This window comes from Miniopterus schreibersii, assembly GCF_964146895.1.
Source record: "Miniopterus schreibersii genome assembly, chromosome: 12".
NCBI lineage: Eukaryota > Metazoa > Chordata > Mammalia > Chiroptera > Miniopteridae > Miniopterus > Miniopterus schreibersii.
In genome coordinates this window covers 33211514-33234037 of record NC_138112.1, presented here as the reverse complement: position 1 = coordinate 33234037, position 22524 = coordinate 33211514, and the positions used below count along the sequence as shown (strand labels likewise).

The window sequence follows — 22524 nt, the reverse complement described above, 5'->3', positions numbered from 1 at the left end:
ATCACTGATTGATACTTCAGATCAGAGAGGTATGATAAAGAGGAGAGAAGCCCTTATTGTTGCACCTTCCTCCACTGTGGCAAACCCCTCCCCATTCCAGCTGAAGTGACTTTTGGGCAATTTAAAGAATCAGTGATTTTTCTTCCTCACCTTTCATTTTTCTCTTTTTCTCCTTTTGGGATCCAGATATTAAATAAGAGCATTCAAAAGCAACTGCATACATAGGAAAATTAGAAAGTGACTGTGCATGTCCAGGGAAAGGCATAGAAGAGACCTGAGAAGATTTTAGGTTTATACCTCAGACTGGTCCTTGGCACAGAGACAACCAACCAACCAACCAACCAATAAATACATAACAATAAATAGCAAACCCTGAGGAAGAGGGAAAATCTGGAGTAACCAGATTATTAGATTCAAATGTCCTATTTTTCAAAAAAAATCACAAACATACAAAGAAACAAGAAAGCAGGGTTTATTCAAGGAAAAATAAAATCAACAGAAAACTGTCCCTAAAAAAGAGGATGTGGATAAATTAAAACATGTGTGTGTGTGTGTGTGTGTGTCTACACACACACACACACACACACACACACAAAGTGAAAATATTAATAACAAAAAACTTAAAAAGAAATCAAAACGAAATTCTGGAGCTGAAATATAGTAACTGAAATGAAAACTTGACTCTTAGGATTCAAAGACAAATTTGAGCAGTCAAAATAAAGTATCAATGAACTTTAAGATAGAACAATAGAAGTTAATGAGTCTGAAAAAAAGGAAGAAAAAGATTTTTAAAAAGTGAACAGAGTCTGCAAGTACTGTTGTACACCAGTAAACAGACCAATACATGCATTATTATAGTCTCTGAAGGAGAAGAGAGAAAGGAGCAGAGAAAATATTTGAAGAAATAGTTGAAAACTACCTAAGTTTGATGAAAGACATGAATATAAACATCCAAGTTCAATCAATTCCAAGTAAGTTGAATTCAAAGAGACCCACATGGAGATACATTTTAAACAAACTTTCAAAAGACAAAGACAAAGAGAGAATCTTAAAAGCACCGACAGAGAAGTGACTTGTCACATACAAGGAATCCCCAATAAAATCATTAGTGAATTTCACATCATAAACTTTGAAGGCCAGAAGGCAGTGCACCCACATATTCAAAGTGTTAAAAAAAACTGTCAACCAAGAATCCTATATCCAGAAAAACTGTTCTTCAAAACTGAGGGGGAAATTGACAAATTCCTAGATAAACTAAAGCTAAGGGAGTTCATGGACACTAGATCTGCCCTATAAGAAAAGAACAAGGGAGTCCTGCAAGGTGAAATGAAAAAGAAACAAAACACAACTAGATAGTAACTCAAAACTGTATGGAGAAATAAAAGTTTCAAAAAAAAGTACATACATGGACAGTTATAAAATCTAGTATTATTGTAACAATGGTTATACATGTACTCTTTCTTTCCTACGTGATTTAAGAGATTAATACATCTAAAGAAAAAACAATTATTAGTCTAAAAACTAGTATAATCATAACTTTGGTTTGCAACTCCACGTGTTATTTTCTACATAATTTAAAAGACTAATGCATTTAAAAATAGTTAGTTTAGCTCCAGTCCTGCTCCATCGCTCCCTCAACACTTGCCCTCCTCCCCCACAGGCAAAATGTCTACAGGTGTGCCTGCAAATCCAAGTACTCCCTCGGGCAGTAATCCGAGACTTCAGCAGACACAGAATCAAGTGGATGAAGTGGTGGACATCATGTGAGTCAATGTGGACAAGGTGTTAGAAAGAGATCAGAAGCTCTCTGAGTTAGGTGACTGTGCAGACACACTGCAGGCAGCAGCTTCCCAATCTGAAATAAGTGCTGCCAGCTTGAAGAGAAAATATTGGTGGGAGAACTGCCAGATGTGGGCCATAGAGATTAGAGTTATCGTCCTCCTTGTCGTCGTCATTGTCATCATCATCATCATCATCGTGTAGAGTGTATCATCATCATCATAATCATCATCATCATCGTGTAGAGTGTTTCTTCATGAAGAACCAGTGAAACTCCAGCCTGCTGTTCCAGAAACCTCTTCAAGACTTTGATTTAGAATCTATGATCAGTCTCACACACTGTAATATCTAAAATGATTATTTTCTGCTAGTTAATGTAAAGTTTGATTTTTAGGAAATGTGCCCTATTTAAAACATGCACTCCAAACTAGAAGTGTAGTCAACTCAGCCCACATTAGGCACAGTGACTTTACAAATTTACATATGGGCTGATAAAAAGGACTTCTTAAATTCCAGGGTGTTATGAACTAGAAGTAGCATTGTCTTATTAATTGCCTTTAATTCCAGTTAAGGGAATTTTTTTCCAAGTTAGCTATCCTTGTCACAGGACCTTATCTTCAGAACCACATTTTAAGCCTTTGGGTAATCAGATTTCCAGTTTGTGTCTTCCAGAGAGAACATTACTATCTAACTCAAATCTGTGACAATGACAGGCTGTGCCTTATTTTGCTACTTTTCTGATTCCCTATAAGAGAACCTCTACTGTTAATAAGCACTACTGACACTGGATGTATTTAAAATAAGATGCTGGTAGAGAATTTTTCTTCTTACATTAGATATGAAGATGTTTACTTTCTTGTTATTGTTTTGTATCATTTGCTAAAAACATTTTAATCAGAAATAACCTCTTTAAAACATTTTTATAGAACTATGGCTATGACCAAAGTTTCTATTTTGCGAAAAAGTTAAATCCCAGTAAAATGCCCTTGAGTCTGTTCCTGACAGAAAATTCTGAAAAGTGACAAATGGAACTCAAGGCGCCCTTCAGAATTAAAGTTGTAATATTGTTTGTGAAGTTTTTACATCCTAACAAGCCTTTCTTGCCTTTAAAATACTGTAGGTGGTACAACTCCCCTTCCTATTCAGCATTTTCCCCAGGGTTAGAGAAAGTTCAAGCTAGACCCTGACCATCTCACACCTAGAGAGAGATTGCAAAATACCACCTGTGGACTCCAATATGTTTCTGAGAATTATGTGAATGACAATTTTGTAGCCTTGAAGAAAGACCATCTGTGAACTGATCATTATCTGGCCCAGTCCTCATAGACTATACCTTTTTGGAGTTTGTTTTTATTTATATTCCACTTCCTATATCTGTCTTTTGAAGTATGCTTTCAATTAGCATTGGTCAAGGGTGGCTGACTTTTCACAGAGGACAGTTAACCAGAAACACTTTGTTTCTTCGATGTCACAGACTGCACATGATGCTGCTTTGGAAGTAGCTATTGTCATCTGAGAGATTTTTGTTGAGACTTTCAACATCAGGCTATGTGGCTCAAGGATGGAATTCAGGTATGAATGAAGACAGGCAAGGAGGTACTGAGGGAGCAACAAAGAAGTTTACCACTCTGGCCCATTGTATTGGGATATTCTAAGATTTTTTTTCACATGCTAGATTGTGACTTACAGAGCAACAGCAGTTGAGGTACACCAGGACACGAGTTTCTTTTCTTTGGTATCGGCTCCCCTGACAGCACTGAAATGATGTAATGCTGAAAATGTGCCCAGCTGTGAGAAGAATGCAGCTGTCAGTGTAGGAGCATTAGCCCCCATTAGCCCCCCTCAGCTCAAGGTATCTGGCCAGGTCTGATGTTGAAACTTTGGTGCTGTCTTCTTAGCTTTATGCCCAGTCCCACGGAATCCACTGGCTCCTGCATTAACGCAGGAACCTCGCTCATATCTGTGCATTTAGCTGGGAACTTGTCCACTATAATGACACAAATAAAGTGTTTATAAACATAAAAATTTGATTAGCTTATGTTTTGGGGGCATACAATGTATAAAGATGTATTTTTCTGGTAGCAACAACTGAAAAGAATTGGAATGGAGCTGTAAAGAAAGCAAGTTTTGTATATTATTGAAATTAAGCTGGTGTAAATTTGAAAAAAATTGTTATAATCTTAGAATGTTAAATGTAGTCCCATGGTAACCACAAAGAAAACAGGTAGAGAATATAAACAAAAGGAGAAAAGGATTTAAATGTTTCAGTACCAAAAAAAAGTCAACTAAAAACAACTAGGCAAAAAAAAACAGTAATACAAAAAATAAAGGAAAAACTATAAAGCATATAGAAATAACAAAATATCAGATGATCAAAACAAAACAAATATTTCAGAAATGACTGAAGTAACAAAATGACAAAAGTCCCTTCTCATCAGTAATTATTATTTTTTTTAATGGATTAAATTAAAGACAGAGATATAATGAATGGATAAAAACACATGATTCAACTTAATGCTGTCTATAAGATTCACTTTACATCCAAAGACACCGATTACAAGTGAAAGGATGAAAAAAGATATTCCATGAAACAGTAACCAAAAAGAACAGCGGTGGCTATACTAACATCAGACAAAATAGGATTTATATCAAAAAGGTTACAAGAGACAAAGAAGGACATTATATATTAAAAAAAACATTCAATACAGCAATAAGATATAACAATTATAAACATTTACACACCTAATGACCAACCAGCCAAATTTATAAAGCAAAAACTGACAGAACCAAAGGGAGAAATAGACAGCTATACGATAAGAGTTGAGAATTTTAACATCCCACTCTCAATAATAAATAGAACAACCAGGCAAAACTTAAATAAAGAAATAGAGGACTTGCCCAAGCTGGTTTGGTTCAGTGGTTAGAGCAGCAGCCCTCAGACTGATGGGTCCCGGGCTCAATTCCGGCCAACAGCACCTACCTCAGTTATAGGCTTGATCCCCAGCCCTGGTTGGGGAGCATGTGGGAGGCAACCAATCTGTGCCTCTCTCACATCGATGTTTCTCTCTCTCTCTTTCTCCCTTCCACTCTTTCTGAAAAGCAATGGAAAAAATATCCTTGGGTGAGGATTAAAAAAAAAAGAAATAGAAGATTCAGTAAACACAAGGAACTATTTCTAATAGATATATACAACATTCACACCAACAATAACAGCATATACATTCTTCTCAAGTGTACAGGGGACATTTTCCAGGAGAGACCACATGTTAGGCCACAAATTAAGTCTCAAAAGATTTAAAATGATAGATATCAAACAAAGTATCTTCTCCTACCACAAAAGAATAGAGTTGGAAGTCAATAACTGGAAAATTCACATATTTGTGGAAATTAAACAACACAATTTCAAACAATGGGTCAAAAAAGAAATCATAACAGAAATTAGAAAATACTTAGATGAATGAAAATAAAAACACAATATACCAAAACTCATGGGATGCAACAAAAGTGATCCTAGGGGAGAAGTTCATACCTATAAATAACTTACATTATAAAAAGAGAAAGGAAAAAAAAGAGAGAGAGAATCCCAAATAAACAAACTTTACAACTTAAGAAGCTAGAAAAGAAGAATAATTTGACCCAACATAGCAAGGGGAAGAAAATAATAAAAATTAGAGCAGGCACAAACATAATAGAAAATAGAGAACAGAGAAAATCAATGGCACCAAAAGTTATTTCTTTGAAAAGATCAACAAAATTAATAAACCTTTAGCTAGGAGGAATTAAGAGAAAATACTCAAATTAATGAAATCAGAAATGAATGTAAAGACATTACTACCAATTTTACAGAAATAAAAAGGGTTATACAAGAGAACTATGAACTATTGTCCCCAACAAACTGGATAACCTAAATGAACAGGACAAAATCCTGGAAACACAAAACCTACCAAGACTGAATCCTGAATAACTGGAAAATGTGAAAACCTCTAATAGGAGAGTGAGTGAATCATTAACCAAAAATCTGTCCCAAAATAGAAATCTTGGAGCTGATAACTTCACTGGCGAATTCCACCTAACATTTAAAGAACATTAGGATTGCTACATCAAAAAACACACACAAATCAATAAGAATGTGAAGGATATGGAAAAACTGGAACCCTTGTGTACTGTTGGTATAGGAGCTGTGAAAAACAACATGGAAGTTCCTCAAACAATTAGAATTACTATATGATCCAGCAATTCGACTTCTGGGTATACAGGCATACCTTAGAGACATTGTAGGTTCAGTTCCAGACCACCACAATAAAGAGATGATCTCACCGAAGCAAGTCACATGAAGTTTTTGGTTTCCAAGTGCACATAAAAGGTATGTTTACATCATATTGTAGTTTATTAAGTATTCAATAGCATTATGTCTAAAATAATAATATACACACCTTAATTTAAAAATACTTTATTGCAAAAAAAAATGCTATCATCTAAGCTTTTATCAAGTTGTAATCTTTTTGCTGGTGGAGGGTCTTGCTTTGATGTTGTGGCTAGATTGATCTTCTATCCAGACCAATAAAACTTTCTCATATCGGCAATAAGGGTGTTTCACTTTCCTATCATTTGTGTGTTCACTTTTAATTTCCTTTAAGAACTTTCTTTTGCATTCACAACTTAGCTAACTGTTTGGCACAAGAGACTTAGGTTTTGGCCTCTCTTGGCTTTCAACATGCTTTCCTCACTAAGCTTAATCATTTCTAGCTTTTGATTTAAAATGAGAGACATTTGATTCTTCTTTTCACTTGAACATTTAGAGGTTATTTTAGGGTTAATAATGAACCAAACATTCCCATTAAAAGGCAGAGATTGTCTAACTAAATATAAAAAAAAGAACCAATAATATTCTTTTTATAAGAGATGGACTTTAAATATAAAGATACAAAGCAATTGAAAGATAAATGACAGAAAAAGAGGTATAATACAAACACTAATTATAAGAAAGCTAGTGTAGTAATATTAATAAAACAAAAAGTAATCTCTAAATAAAAATTATTACCAGACATAGTGGACATTTCACAAGGAAAGGGGCAATTCACCAAGAAGACCTACCAATTCTAAATGCATATGCAACCTAATATAAGAGTTTTAAAACATAAGAAGCCAAAACAACAACAGGGCTAAAGAGAGAGAGAGACACAAATCAACAATCTTACTTGGAGATATTAACACTCCCTTCTCAGTAACTGACAGGTGAGGCATAAGGAGCCATTTATTTCTCTCTGACTGGGGAGTTCACTCCCAGGAGAAAGAAGGCAGAAGACTTGGCCTAATCTTCTTGCCAACATGGTAACTACATCATTCGTAAATACAGTAATGACATTTACTAGAAAGAAAAGCTTTATAGATAGAAAATATTCTTTAAAGAATGCTCCTTGTTAAGTATTTCTTTATTACATATTTTGTAAGTAAATACAGAATGTGGATTTATGAGGCATGAGTCTCAGAAGGTCACATATGCTACACCACTCCCTGGGAGTATTACATGGAGATATTTTGTAACTCAAATGCTCCTCTTCTGTGTGAAATATTACAGTGGGCCTTAGAGTACATATGTGTCAATGTCTCTGACTTCTCTTTGCTTTGTCTGAGTCTCTTAACTGCCCACTTATCTTTGAAATTAGTAATAAAGATTGATAGTAGGTAAGTTCTCTGATTGTGTCAGTTTCATCTGCAACCTAGTCCCTTGTGTTAACTTAATAGAAAACGGGGAAATTCACTGTGAAATGTTTGAAAAGACTATCAACCAACTTAAAATAATTGACATTTAGAGAATACTACACCCAGAAACTGAAGAGAGCACATTATTTTAGGTAGTCATGGGAAGTTCAGCAAGATAAATGATAGAGTGGGCCATAAGACAAGTTTATGCTCTTGCCTCCTTTGTCAAATATTAACTGACCATAATGGCATGGGTCTATTTCTGGGGTCTCTGTTCTGTTCCATTGATCTATATGTCTGAGTTGTTATACCAATACCAGGCTGTTTTGATTACGATGGCTTTGTAGTATAGTTTGATATCCAGTAAAGTGATCCCACCAACTCTGTTCTTCTTTCTCAATATTGCTGTGGCTATTCAGGGTCATTTTTGGTTCTGTATAAAATTTTGGAATATTTGTTCTAGCTCTGTGAAATATTCTGTTGATATTTTAATAAGAATTGCATTGAATCTATAGATTGCTTTGGGTAATATGGACATTTTAATGATATTAATTCTTCCTTTAAATACATTTAAAAGTACTGAAATCATACAGAGTTGTTCTCTTGTCACAATGAATTTAAATCAGAAATCAAGAACACTAAGGTAGCTGAGAAACCTCAGATTTTAAAAAAACTTGACACACTTCTAGGTAATCTATGAGTAAAGTGGAAAATAAGGGAAATTTAAAATACTTTAAACTGAAGGATAATAAAGACAGTATATAAAAATTATTTGTGGGATGCTACTAAAGCAATGTTTACAGGGAAAACTATAGCTCTAAGTGTTTTAGAATAGGAGATTGAAAATCGATCACCTAATTTTCTACCCAGGTAAAGAAGCTAGCTAGTAAAAGAAAAGCAAATTAACTCTAAAGTAAACCGAAGAGAGAAAATAATAAAGAGCAGAAATCAATAAACCACAAAGGAAACGTGCAAGAGAAAACTAACAAAGCCAAAATGTGGTAGTTTGAAATGATAAATAAAATTCATAACCCCATGGCAAGACTGTCCAAGAAAAATAGGGAAAATAAAAATTTCCAGTATCAAAATGTATCAGAACTAGAGGTGATAGTTGTATAACACTGTGAATGTACTAAATGTCACTGAACTGCTCACTTCAAAACAGTTAATTTTATGTAAACATCACTTAATAAATTAGCTTTTAAAATTAAAAAATTTCAAAAAACACTTAAAAATCCCCACATCAGAAATAAAACAGCGGGCATCTCTATATTAATATAATTTTGGTTAAAATAATGTATTTAAACCAATCTGTCAAAATGGGAAGGTCACAATGTCATGTGACAGTGATCTGAGGGACTAGGAAGTGAGCACTGACCACAGAGAATGTATTGAAAATGTGATTGTAATCCCAAATATTCTGGTCATAAACATTAAACAAATACCTGAAAGACAACTGCTTAATTTCTTAAGATTTAGTGGTTCTTGAGTGGAATGACTTGAAATAAAGTCCAGCTCCTGACTTTACTGTGATCAGCTCTGTAGAATAGCTACATAGGACAAGCCCTATTCTTCCTACTTGAACATATGGTTTCCTTAAGGCAAAAGAGGATGCCTTGCTTATGTTGACTTTTCAGAATAGGACTCAGGCTATGACACCCCCTCCCCCCTGGTTCTGATGCCAGTTGAAACCATGCCTGTGTAACTCAGGCCAAGGAATAAATAAATTTAAAAGCCCAGTGGTCAAAGAATTTGGACTCTGGACTCTGTCATACCTATATTTACTCAGTTTGGTCCCCTACTAACCAACTGTACAAACTTTTCCTCTTTACTGGCAAGTTTCCTCATTTGCAAAATGGGGATCAGATAATTTCCAGGACACAGCATGTAAGGATGGTAAAGATAAAGGCAGAAGCTAAGTTATTATGTTCTTACTTTTGCCCAGCATTTTGCTATGTGCATAACAAGAATTCTCATTTCATAATTTAACAGTTCAATCGTGTTATTATTATTCTCAATTTATGAATAAGAAAACTGACAATCAGAAACTTGTCCAAAGTCCTATGCAGATGATAAATGGGCCAGGATTGAAAAAGAGCCTGTGGTCTACCAACCACAGAACATGAACATAATAAATGCTCAATAAATAGAGGCTATTAAAATTCTTTTTCTACTACCAGACTAATCTAAATTATGATTAGAAGAAAAGCAAATCATCTTAGAGCCATCTCTTTATAAAAAGTTAAAATTATAGAAATACACTCAAAATAGAGGAGTAGTTGGACAAAGAGGAATCTTCTAATTAAGAAATAAAGGTAGAAAAATGTTCCAATGCTAAAAAAGACATATTTTATTAAGCCAACCCAAGGCCAAGAGGCAGGAAAAGCAGGAGCAGGAACAGAGGTATATCCCACAGCTTAGTTCATGACTTGAGATGCAGAAAGTTATCTAGGGGAATTTTTACTAAGCCCAAGGAAACTTTGGAGATATATATATATATCTAGGGAAGACTTTGTTTCTGAAACTTTTAGAATTATCTGAAAAAAATATCTGTAAATCTAAGGAAAAGGGGATACGGATTAAACTAAACAGTGATTAATAACAGTTCAGTTTGAAAAAGTGACCATTTTATTCGCAGGTGCTTTTGATTCTCAAAACTGTCTCTAACCATATATTTATAATTGTGGTGGTTAATAATTTTAGTTTTGTCTCATGGTTGGCTGCTTTAAGTTTTTTAAATAATGATTTAGTAATGTTCTTAATTATGCCTATTAGAAATCTGGCTATCTGGATCACAAAGCAATTTTTGAAGTCCTGCGATCCATCTGGTAATGGCAGGAGGAAATAAACACCTTTCTGAGTTCTGACTTTTCAACAATCACCTTATAGAAAAAGAGAAATGCCAAGCATACAAAAACATGTGTTGAATGATGAGAGACTGAAGCACAAAGGAGAAGGGGCTGAAGACTATGTTCCAGGGACACAGCCTATACATGATAAATGTTTGTTGTTGAGGGAGGGAGGGAGGGAGGGAGGGAGGGAGGGAGGGAGGGAGGGAGGGAGGGAGGGAGGGGCAAGAGGAGGGGAATGGGGGTTCCAAAAAGAAAGCCACACACAGAATCCTGAGATGGGAAGGAGAAGCTAAGTAGTTTGGTTAGAATGCAGATTTTGTGCAAATAAGGCAATACATGCCTAGAGAGGTGTGGTCAAGCACTTACTTCAACCCGTTGTGGAACAACTTCTTGTAGTCAACATTTATTATACTGGCATTTTGTTTTCTAAGTTCTTCAATGGTCCATAATCGGCCTACATGCTGAAAACCAGGAGCAAAAATCCTGACATACTTTCTATCAAAACCAGGCAACCAATAAATCTGTAAGAAGAAACAGGAAATCTTTCAGTGGACAGTCAGCTGTCTAGGTACAAACAGTCCCATATAGAATAGATGGAGCCCTATTACAGTACTAGTAACAGTCTACAGGGAGCAGAGCGAGATTCTAGCCCTTGGCCTAATATTGTCTAATAAACTCTTATAAGGGGGCTTTCACTGGAGTTGTTCTGCAGCTGAGTTTTCTCAGGTAACATCATGGGTCAAGGGCCCATTGTGTGCAGATAGCCTCCCACCAGCCAAAGTGGATGAGGGGTTGGCAGATGTGGATGAAAGGCGGGAATCATAACCATTTCCTCTGGCTGATGATGCTAAACATCATCTTTGAGAGGGCTCATTTCCTGCCAGTGGGCAATGCTATTAAGAATTGTCTGTACAAATAGTTCCATTGGTAAAACGACACTTTCTTCCCCTTCATTCACAGCACTCTTGCATATTCTGAGGATGTAAGAGAGTTGGAATGATTGACTACCCCAATGCAGAGAGTTGCTTCTGAAAAACATGATTAACAAATCTCTGCTCCATAAGAACCAGCTTATCCACCATTAATTGAAGCCAAGCCCTCAAAGCCTTAGTGTTCCCAGGTCCTTTCTAACAGTTCTACCTTGGTGCATGGTGCAAGTCACATCATGTAGTCATTACACACATTCGTTTTTAACAGACTGCTGATACTTCATTTGGTTGGGAATAGCAAAGAGCCTCAATGTTTCCCCCCAGTGGGCCATTCTTACGTTGCCACATCTAACTGTATAAGCAATAATCTCCATTTCTATAGGGAGCAAATTTATTTAGGGATCCCAGGGAAGATCTATAAGATAGGGTAAGTTCAATTGCTATACTCCTGGAATATCTACCCACCTCCCAACCTCTACCATAGATCCTGAGACAGACATACCAGATGTTGCTCAATTTTAGAGTCAAGGATCACCTGTACTACACGACGTACATATGTATTTCTGAAAGGATGTTTTGGTGGAGGGCCATTAAGATCAAATATCACATATTTATTTGTCTTTTTTGCAAGTTCCAAATAATCACTTAGTGTTGGAATCATCTGCTTTCTTGCTTTTTCTTTATCAGCCTCTGATAAGGGTTTCATATTGTAATATATTTTGTACTAAAAATAAATACATCAGAGAATATATTAGCTCCTATCAAAAGCATTTTCCAATTCTCCTGCTATATAGTCAGTCCTACCCCCAGCCCTACCTCCATGCTGCTCCATTACCATTCAACCCACCAGGCCCTCTGAAATACTCATAATGTCAGGAGGAAATAAACAATTGACAAAAGAGTTGCCAAGGAGAGAAATAAAATATAGACTCCATGGGTAATTATATTTGGAATATTTTTGTCTATATCGAAGAACCTGTTGTATTTGCACTGAAAGACCTTCATGTTTCTGTCTTAACCTTCCTTTTCAGACTTTTTTCTATAACTCAAGGTAATACGATCCCTTTTCAGTTGCCTTGGCTTCCAATATTTGCTCTCACTGTTGGCATCAGACTGAACTGGAGTCGATCCCAGCTCTATCACTCATTTGCCTTCTTTGCCATCTTCACCTGTTTAAAATCCTACCCTCAACCTGAAAAGCCCAGTTCAAATGCTACCTCCTTCAAGCAGCCTTCCTTAAATGTTCCTGAACTAAAGAGACTTGGATGGTGTTAAACTCCAATGGCCCATTTTTGTGCCTCTCTAATTGTATGTCTCATCTGCCTTCTAGAGTTATTTGTGGATGTCTTAGACCGGATTCAAATCCTGGCTCCATATGCTTCCTGCTGTGTAATTAATTGGTAGAACTGTTTAAATTCTCCAAGTCTTCATTGCCCAGACTATAAAGTAGGGGATGGGAGGGGAAATCTATGTATTTCTCAAGATTATTTTGAATATGAAATATGATGAAATATTTACAGGGTCTAGGAGCACATAGAAAAGTGCACAATTCACTAGTCCCCTCTCTGCTTCAACTGGAATGTAACTCCCTCACGGCAGGAAGCGTCCATTTCTCTTTGCGATACACAGCATTTCATCCCACACCTCAGTCCGTACATATATTAGCTATATTAAATGTAATGGACGGCTGCTTTTATCGTCATTTACCGATTGTAGATTATCTGTGGGTGAAGTCAGTGACGCAGGCACTAGCCGCCTCACATTTTCTTAACTCAAATAATCTCTTTCTCTCTGCACAACTTTGTTTTCATTCTCATTCTCACCCTCTCTGTTTCTTCTCCTTCCCTGCCCTCTTTAACAAGCTGCCCTTCCTCACCTTCCACAATATCTCCCTGCTGGACTGGAAGGCAGACCATAGAAGCTGAATTAAACATAGCATAGATCTGAGTGGAGGTCTATCATGAGGGTGTTTTTCATCCTCAGGAAAACAGAAATTTGCTTCAGGATTCAAGATTTTGTTAGACTGCACCAGATCTAGACCAACTGATTCATTTAAATGTTAAAAGAACAGGATGGCAACGATCAAGACAGGATTTAAATGACTAAGCTGTGCATAATTTTTAAACTGTCTCTGAATGGGAAAAATAGGAAATGCACTATAGGAGGACATTTATCAAATCTTTCAAGGATAAATTGGACAAAAATTCAAAATAGTAAAAATAATAAAGATTAAGCAACAGGAGAGTTTAAAACTAGATTCCATAAGCTTTAAATGTTATTATGGGGTAGATCTAATAGCTGAAGTAAATCAAGTCTCTTTTTTTTTTGTATATAATATAGGGGACTTAGTCAGAAAAACTGGAATGGGACAGGCCAGTTTAGACTATCTCCAACATGCGGGTGAACATTTTTAAAAGCCTAGGAAGTAGTGAGATAAAAATAAAAACTTCCAGTTCCCCATATAAAACATCTGGTTCCTCAATTAAAAACAAGACTAAAAGGTGTTTGGTTCTCTATGCCCATGCTTAGAGCAACTGCAAGTAGAAGCACCAGTGGACAATCCAATATATCATACTGATTAAAAATTAGGTCAATTATCCAAAATCTTTGAAGTGATGTCATGTAAAGGGAAACATTACCACTCAATTGACAATTTTTTGGTAGAACTATCTAAATATAGATAAACAACAAATAGTTTCTTGTTGATACAACTGCCACTACCTTTTTAAAATTTCATTAACCCACTACTTCAGACTATCTGAGTTCTAAAACCGCTTAAGTCGAAGGAATTTCTAACAATCCCAAGTCCTTTTCCATGTCCCAACCTATAACTGTTATATTGAGGCCATTGTCAGAAGCACTCCTTTCTTCTCTACGGCACTTTCCTATAAGCTTCATCATTAGGAATCTACTTTCTTTGCAAAAAGCACCACCAGAAACAAGTGTACACAGATAAATTATTTTCAGGAGTCAGAGAAAATTCTATTGCACATTATCAAATTATCACTATAAATATTAGTATGCTAATTCAAAACATAACAAATTATTAGCCATAATACCAGAATCCCTGAGGGAAAAAGAGGCAGAATAATTGAACTCTCAAACCTGTGAGAGTTCAGACTGACTCTGTTGATACTGTTTCTTAAAATCCTCTCAATGCTCAAGTTAAGATCTAAACCAATTATAACAAACAATATAACAAGAATTATCCCTTTCATTAGTCAAAAAAATATCTCTGTTTAACCCGCTTAAACCACCCTCCCCAGATGAGAAGGTGGATGATACAGATTTATCTGTGAGCTACTAGCAAAAGTACTTTCTAGTACTGCCTCTCTTTGTTCCTATCCCTATTTACTTCGTGTCCTAGCTGATGAAGACAGCCAATCCTTATTGTCTTCACTAGAGAAAAATCAACAGCTTACCTGGAAAGCTATGCTTCAGGAATTTACTGAAGGCCCATCCTACTCCTTTCAAGTCAAACCAAGATCTTTTTTAAATTCTCATTAAATTTATTGGGGTGACAACGCTAATAAGATTATATAGGTTTCAAGTGTACGATTCTATAATACATCATCTGTATTGCACTGTGTGTTCACCACCCAAAAGTCAAGTCTCCTCCGTCACCATGTGTTTGACCCCCTCCACCCTCTTCTGCTGCATCCCACTCCTCTTTCCCCTGGGGATCACCGTGCTGTCGTCTGTGTCTATGAATTTTTCATGTTTGTTGCTTTCTGTTTTATATCCCACGTGAGTGAAATCATATGGTTCTTAACTATTTCCATCTGACTTATTTCACTTAGCATGACATCCTTCAGGTTCATCATGCTGTCTCAAACGGCAGCATTTCATCCTTTCTTATGGCTGACAGTGTTCCATGGTGTACCTGCGCCACTTCTTCTTCATCCAGTCATCCGCCAAAGGACACTTAGGTTGCTTCCGTGTTTTGACCACTGTGAGTAATATTGCAATGAACACAGGGATACATATATTTTTATAAATAAATACTTTCAAAAATTTCAGGTAGAAACTCAAAAGAGGGGTTGCTGGGTCATACAGTAACTCTATTCGGAATTTTTTGAGGACCCTCCATACTGTTTTCATAGTGGCTGCACCAGTTTACATTCCCATCAGCAGTGAATAAGGGTTCCTTCTTCTCCACAACCTCTGCAACTTATTTCCACAACCTATTTCTTGTCTTTTTGATAACAGCCATTCTAACAGGTGTGAGGTGGTATCTAGTTGTTTGCATTTCCCTAATAGCTAGTGAAGTTGAGCATCTTTTCATGTATCTGTTGGCCATTTGTATGTCTTCTTGGGAGAAGTGTCTGTTCAGGTCCTCTGCCCATTTTTAACTGGGTTTTTGTTGTTGTTGTTGTTGTTGAGTTATATAAGCTTTTTGTATATTTTGGATATTAGCCTCTTATCAAAATCCTTTCACTTACCTTGCATTTTGAGTCAAATTCACAAAATCTTCTCTAAGACCAAGACCATAAGTTTAGTACATATGTTTTCTTTCAAGTATTTTATTGTTTGAGGTCTTATATTTAAGTCTTTGATGAATTTTGAGTTCATTTTTGTGCTTGGTGGCAAACCAACGTCCTTGAGGGTTTTGTTGTTCTTGTTTGAATCCTCACCCAAGAACATTCGCTCCATTGCTTTTCAGGGAGAGTGGAAGGGAGAGGGAGAGAGAAACATCGATGTGAAAGAGACACATCGATCGGTTGCCTCCCAATCGGGGCCAGGAATTGGATCGAGGGTCAAGACTGCCACCGAGGTTCGTGCCCTTGGCCAGAACTGAACCTGGGCCCCTTCAGTCCACAGGCTGACGCTCTAACCACTGAGCAAACTGGCCAGGGCAAAAGTATAGTTTCATTGTTTTGTGTGTGGCTTTCCAGTTTTCCCAGCACCATTTATTGAAGAGGCTTCCTTTTCTCCATTGTATGTTTTTGGCTTCTTTGTTGAAAATTATTTGCCCATACCCTGTGCCTTCCACTGAGTGGTCCCAGGCCTGACTCGAATGGCACCCAGCCTCAGGTCGAAGCATGTTTTCTCCCAAGTGCCTCTGAGCCCAGCACAGGCAGCTGCCAACCAGGGACCACTTTGTAGTTCCACCCAGGAGGTCCCGGGCCGGGCACAGGTGGTGACTGAACTCCACCTGTACTGGAGCCCCTCCCAAGAGACCCCAGAACAAACACCCGGTGGCTAGCCTCAGACCACAAAAGAGCACCACCTGATTAGTTACACAAACAGAATACCCAAAGGGTCGGTCTCAGCAGGCACCAGAGCCCCACTGGGGCAAATTCTGCTCTGTGTGGTCAACCCCTGCTGTGGTCATGGCCAGTCCTCACAGCCAGTCAGCCTCAGAGTAAACCCCCACCCACTCACAAGCTAACAGCAATTAAGGCTCAACTGAAATAGGTCATACACAATCTACACCAGGGACACTCTGGGAACACTTGACGCTACAGAACATCTACTACATAAGGCCATTCTACCAAGCTTCACCTAATACATAGAAACAAACATAGGAAGGCAGCCAACATGAGGAGACAAAGAAAAAAGACTCAAATGAAAAAAGCAGGAAAAACTCCAAAAAAGAACTAAATGAAATGGAGGCAGGCAATCTACCAGATGTAGAGTTCAAAATGCTGGTTAGAAATGTGCATGGGCCAATGCTCTAACCACTGAGCGACACTGGCCAGAACACACTTAAACAAGCCACCTAAAGGTCATCTGGCTCTTAGAGAAATGTACCTTTGTTTAAATTATTAATTACTATTGATTAGGGCCAGAACATAAAGTTAGATGTTAACTTGTAGAAAACTGATGGAAGTTGAAATGACTTCTGTCCAGTAGAGATGCAAATTATTTTTGTCTGGTAGAGAAGTTAACTCCAAAGGTATGGTTTTATTGTCATATAGTATATTAACCAACTTAATATACTAAGTTTGTATCTAATTTAGCAATCTAATTTCAATATTTCTTTGTTGCACTGACTACATTTATGTTGGTTTCTCTCTTCTGAGTGTGGGTTTAGTCATCCTGCTTGTTCCCTCATTAATGTGCTAAATGAAACTTGTTCTCATGTTCACTATCTTTAGGCATGAGAATGATATTTTTGTCAATTTGAGAATTATACTTTCCCAAGAGGATATATAAGAAAGCTCCACAGAAATTCTGGTTTTTCTGGAGAAACAGGAACTCAGCTAAACTTCCAGAAACAAAGCCCAGAACTTCTGCACCTACTTTTATTTTGTTATTGATCAGATAAACTGCTTAATTTTCACAAGTAATGTCAAGAATAAATATATCTAAAAATAACTGCCAACCCACCACCATCATCAAACCATAAGCATACCCATCCAATGAAGAACAACAGGAATAATCTTTACGGAAAAACCCACCATTTCTTTGTTATGAAAAATTACCCAAATAGCCAAATCTTTTAAATCACATGTTGACACCACTTCAACCACCTCTGGGCACAGAGCATGAAAGCAAAGAAATCTCCACAATCAAACCTAAAAATAAAGCTTAAAAACCATATTTGGCCCTGGCCCATGTGGCTCAGGTGGCTGGAGCGTCAGTACGCCAAAAGGTTGCAGGTTTGATTCCTGGTCCGGGCACATACCTAGGTTTCAAGTTTGATCTCCAGTCAGGGAATGTATGGGAGGCAACTGATCAATGTTTCTCTCTCACATCGATGTTCCTCTCTCCCTCTCTCTGTCTCTCTCTCTCAAAATCAGTGAACATATCCTCAGATGAGGATTAAAGAATCATACTGGAACCCCAGGTTTCAGGACAGTCCTCAATAGCCACAATAATAGAATAGACACTGCAAGCATATTGGCTAAGTATGCTAAAATAAAGCTATTAATCCTAAAAAAAAAAATCCACCAAATTTTATTACAGTAATATATCCAACCCTACCACTTACAAAAAGTAACTTTTATGAGCCATACATTATATATCAGATATAATAGCCTTTTCATCTGGAACACACATTTGCCAAAACATTAACTATGGCTAACTAATCCAACATATACATTCTAACAGAGCATCTCTAGTTTGCATGCCTGTATTTATTCATGTATGATGAGACATATAATGAGCCTGCATATGCAGAGACACCTGGAAATCAAAATGATCCCATTATTTTCGCATCTGGAATCAGCATTTATAGGCTATGTACTCCTATGAGTTTTCTGAGGAGATACAGTAATCACAAATCTACTTTCAGCTATCCATTATGTTAAAAGAATGAACCTGAAGTAAGTCCTTCCTTACATAGCTCTTTACTTTCCACTATTTTTACATGACAGAGGATCAAATAAACCCTCAGGAGGAACACCAAACATAAAGAGAATCCCATCCACCCTTAATGCATAATAAAAATACCTTAAGATTGATTTTCCCAATTACACAATTACCCGATAAGAGAGCTACTACCACAGCTGACCCCCAGAGCATGTGCTCTGCTGTCACAGGTGCTAGCGACATGGAGCCTGCTGTCTGTCCTGCTCTGATGTTTATTTTCAAAGTCAAAGTCTCAAGTTAGTGTATCTGATTGGTGAAGCCTCAGTCACATGGATTCCCTCTGTACATGTGATAAGGTGAAAAAGGTAAGTTGTTTTGTTTTCTTTAATCTACCTTGAGAAGGCAGGCTTGACTTTTATCAGATGCAAATCTGCCATTTTATTTTACCTACTTTAAAAAATTCTTAAACTCTAGCTTGTTATTTAAGCATTGCTATAATTTCCTCTCAACATGTTTTCCCAGATTATTCCCCCAACCTCTCTCCCTCCTATACCCTACATCTTTCTCTCTTGCATTTCCTCCATTATCCCTTCCTTTCTTTTTTCTTACACACACACACACACACACACACACACACATTTCCTCTGGCTCCAGTACACTATAATCTCTGAAACACACCACCATCATTGCCCATGGTCCCCGTTAGTAAAGATCTTCCCTCAGCTGAAATGATACTTTCACATAAAGTGTTCTCCATTTATCTCAGGTAGAAATGTTCACTCTTACATCAAAATTACACTGTATACAACACCTGCTTTATATTTTACCACACCTTTGTTAGCCTATACAGCTTCTTCGTCCAAAATCCCCAGCCCATCCATCAGACTGAGTTAGAAATTGTCCTTTATGCTCCTAAGCAACCTGAAATTAGCTCCAGTTTAGCACTTACCACAATGGATTGTAATTACCTGTTTTACATACCAGCATGTGAACTCCATTAAGGCTGTATGTGTGTTTATTCATCATTGTATTCCATGTGTATAGTACCCAATAGGTACTCATTAAGTATTTGTTGAATAGTAAGGAGAGGGAAACAAGAAAAAGCATTTATGACTGTGAGCTACTCAAAATGCCCAGGAAAATGTAATATACATGGTAGGCACACTGCAAAAGTTTATGAAATTCTTGGATAAAAAGGAATTAAATGACAATAGTAAGTTTACAAGTTTGTCTTCAGAATTTCCAGTGACTGCAGAGAGCAGTAATTAGATTGACTGCATTACTGAAAGAGCCCTTCTGCCAAGCTCTAATCCTGCTAGCAAACGGGAATGAGATCGGGCACGTGCTTGACTCTTACCTAAAGCCTTTCTCCAGGAGCAGCACGTGACCTTGCACAGGCAAGGGAACCAATCCACGACTGTTGCACTGGGGAATGTCTTACCCGTGATTCTACAAACCATTTGCCAGCATTCAGAGTTGACAGGAAATTCCAATAGAAGAAGGAACTTGATGAAAGGGATTCATTTGGCATGACCTCCCTGATATTGGTTGTTCTTCTCAGGTCGTGGTCATGCATGAGAAAAGGCACCCCATCAATACTGTAGGCAGAGGGAGAAAAGAGGGGAAGGGGTGGATAGGCTGTTCTCAGCCACCTTGGCACATAGAGTTCTCAGAAAGCCCATCAAGGTCTTACTAGGGTTCCTTACTCCCTCCCAAATCTCATCAAAGGATTAAGTATCAGTCATTTACAGTTTAATGTCCATATTTTTCTGCCCTAGAGCTGAATTTTTGTGATGTATCATATCAGTGATGGTGAAAGAGTAGCTTCCCTATCCAGGAGTTTTCTGGTATCAAGAAAACAGCAGGTATAGTAGTGACCTGAGAGCGAATAAGGTAGTACTGGGGCCAGGCCCTGAGGTCCCAGAACTATGCTAAAGAGGCATCCACACAATCTTCCTATGTTTTTCTGACCCATTTCCCAGCTAGACACCTGCCCTGAGTATTTCTGGTCCTAGAGCCTTCACATCAGTTGGTATCATTAGGAAAGAACCTGGTTCTCTTATCTGGTATTTGCCTTGAAGAATCTCTGATTTTATGAAAATCCCTCTTCCTTTACTGTTAAAATACCTATGAAAAGAACTCTGTAATGGCCATGAGGGAGAAACAGAGTTGAGACTTAGCTTTCTGTCCATAAACAATTATAAAACTGGACAAAATGAGGGAAATAACTTTTTCAGCCAATGGACAACAGGGAGCACAGTATGATGATTTCAGAAAAGACAAATTAATGAAATAACCTCTACCATTATTACCCAGGCTTCCTTCCTTCTTGCAGGTGAATACAGGGCTGTAGCACAAGGAGGGGGAACCTAAAAGGGACCAGCTATTATGCTGAAATGAGGAGAAAGAGATCAGATTAAGAAGAGGTCAAGACAGATAGCATTTGTGGACTAGAGTCCCATAGAGGATGGGGCTACGAGACAGAGAGAAAGAAAGAGAGAGAGAGAGAGAGAGAGAGAGAGAGAGGTCTTGATTGATCTAGGGAAATATGTACAGAGGTTCCTGAGAATACAGCTAAATATCAATGTGCAGAATAATATTCTATAAAGCTTGCCAAGAACAAGTTCCAAGAAAAAAAATATTACCAGAAAGTTCTAAGACAAATAATTTGCAGAGTTCATACAGAGGTATAAATCATTTGAGTTCTATCCAATGAGAGTGGAGAGACCTCAGTAACTGCACCATACTCTAGAGATTCCAGAGGGCCACATCTTAGAAATGGCAATAATTTAAAACTAAAATGGCTTTCAAGCCTCCCATCAAAGAACTTAAAAATAAGCCTACAAAGAATCAAACTAATCTGCAACTAACTTAATTGCCTGCTAGGAAAAGTCCACAGTTCTTCCAAGAATACAAAAAAATATAGCACCCAACATGGTAAATAACAATGTCCAACATGTAAATAAAAATTACCAGACGTGTAAGGAGACAGGAAAATGTAACATGACCAGGAAAAATTACTCAATGTAGACAAACTTGGAAATGAAAAAAATTCAGAATTAGTAAACATGGTATTAAACCATGTAAAACAAAACCCCACCAGGAATCGAACCAGTGACCTCTTGGTGCATGGGACGATGCTCAACCAACTGAGCCACACTGGCCAGGGCTGTGCCATATTTTTACATCTATTTTTCTACACTCTCTTTTCATTGGTATATTTAGATCATTTACATTTAATATAATTATTAATATGTTAGGATTTAAATCTGCCATTTTAATATTTGTTTTATGTTTGTTCCCTCTAATTTTGTTTCTCTGTTTCTTCTTCCTGGCTTTCCTGTTGGTTATTTGAACACTTTAAAATCTATAGTGTTTTCTAGTATATTATCTCTGTATATTTTTTGGCGTAGTTGCCCTACAAATTACAATATATATACCTAATTTATCATATTTACTAATAATGTCAACATATTATCACTTCAAGTAGAATGTAGAAATTTAGATCCCTTTACCCAACTCCCTTCCTTTAATGAGCACATAATGAGAATGGCCAGAAGCACATGGCAAACACTCTGAAAACTAGATTGGATACAGTTGTCTTAAATATCTCAAAATCAACTGAGACCCTCATGAGACAAAGTTATGATTTTTTCCTTTTAAACATCAAACATAATTTTTAAACTCTGGAGGGGGAGAATTGTCTACTTACTTATATACTACCCTCTCTATTGCTCTTTCTTTATTCCTGGTGTTCCAAATTTCTCTCTCCCCACTTTATTGAGATATAATTAATATATAGCACTGTTAGATTTGATTGTACAATATAATGATTTGATATATGTCTACAAGTTGACTTTTTAAATCATTTCTTTTGTCTAAAGAACTTTTATTTCCATTTGACTCTTCCCTATTCCTTCTACTTTTTTGCTAAGACTTTCTACTTTTTCATTTAATGAGTGTTAATAATTTGTTGGAGACATTTTATGATAGTTGCTTGAAAA

The 22524-nt window shown here is 37.0% G+C and overlaps 1 protein-coding gene across 1 annotated transcript in view; it reads right to left on the bottom strand.

The window, feature by feature from the left end:
* Positions 1 to 22524, bottom strand: part of LOC308565003 (glycerophosphodiester phosphodiesterase domain-containing protein 4-like) — a gene marked incomplete at both ends in the record, with an annotated part of 64484 nt that overhangs the window by 15318 nt on the left and 26642 nt on the right. The window contains 3 exons of the mRNA XM_081153760.1: positions 10701 to 10855; positions 11766 to 11987; positions 19962 to 20118. Of these exons, the coding sequence (XP_081009886.1) occupies positions 10701 to 10855; positions 11766 to 11987; positions 19962 to 20118 (534 nt within the window). The remainder of the gene's footprint in view (positions 1 to 10700; positions 10856 to 11765; positions 11988 to 19961; positions 20119 to 22524) is intronic.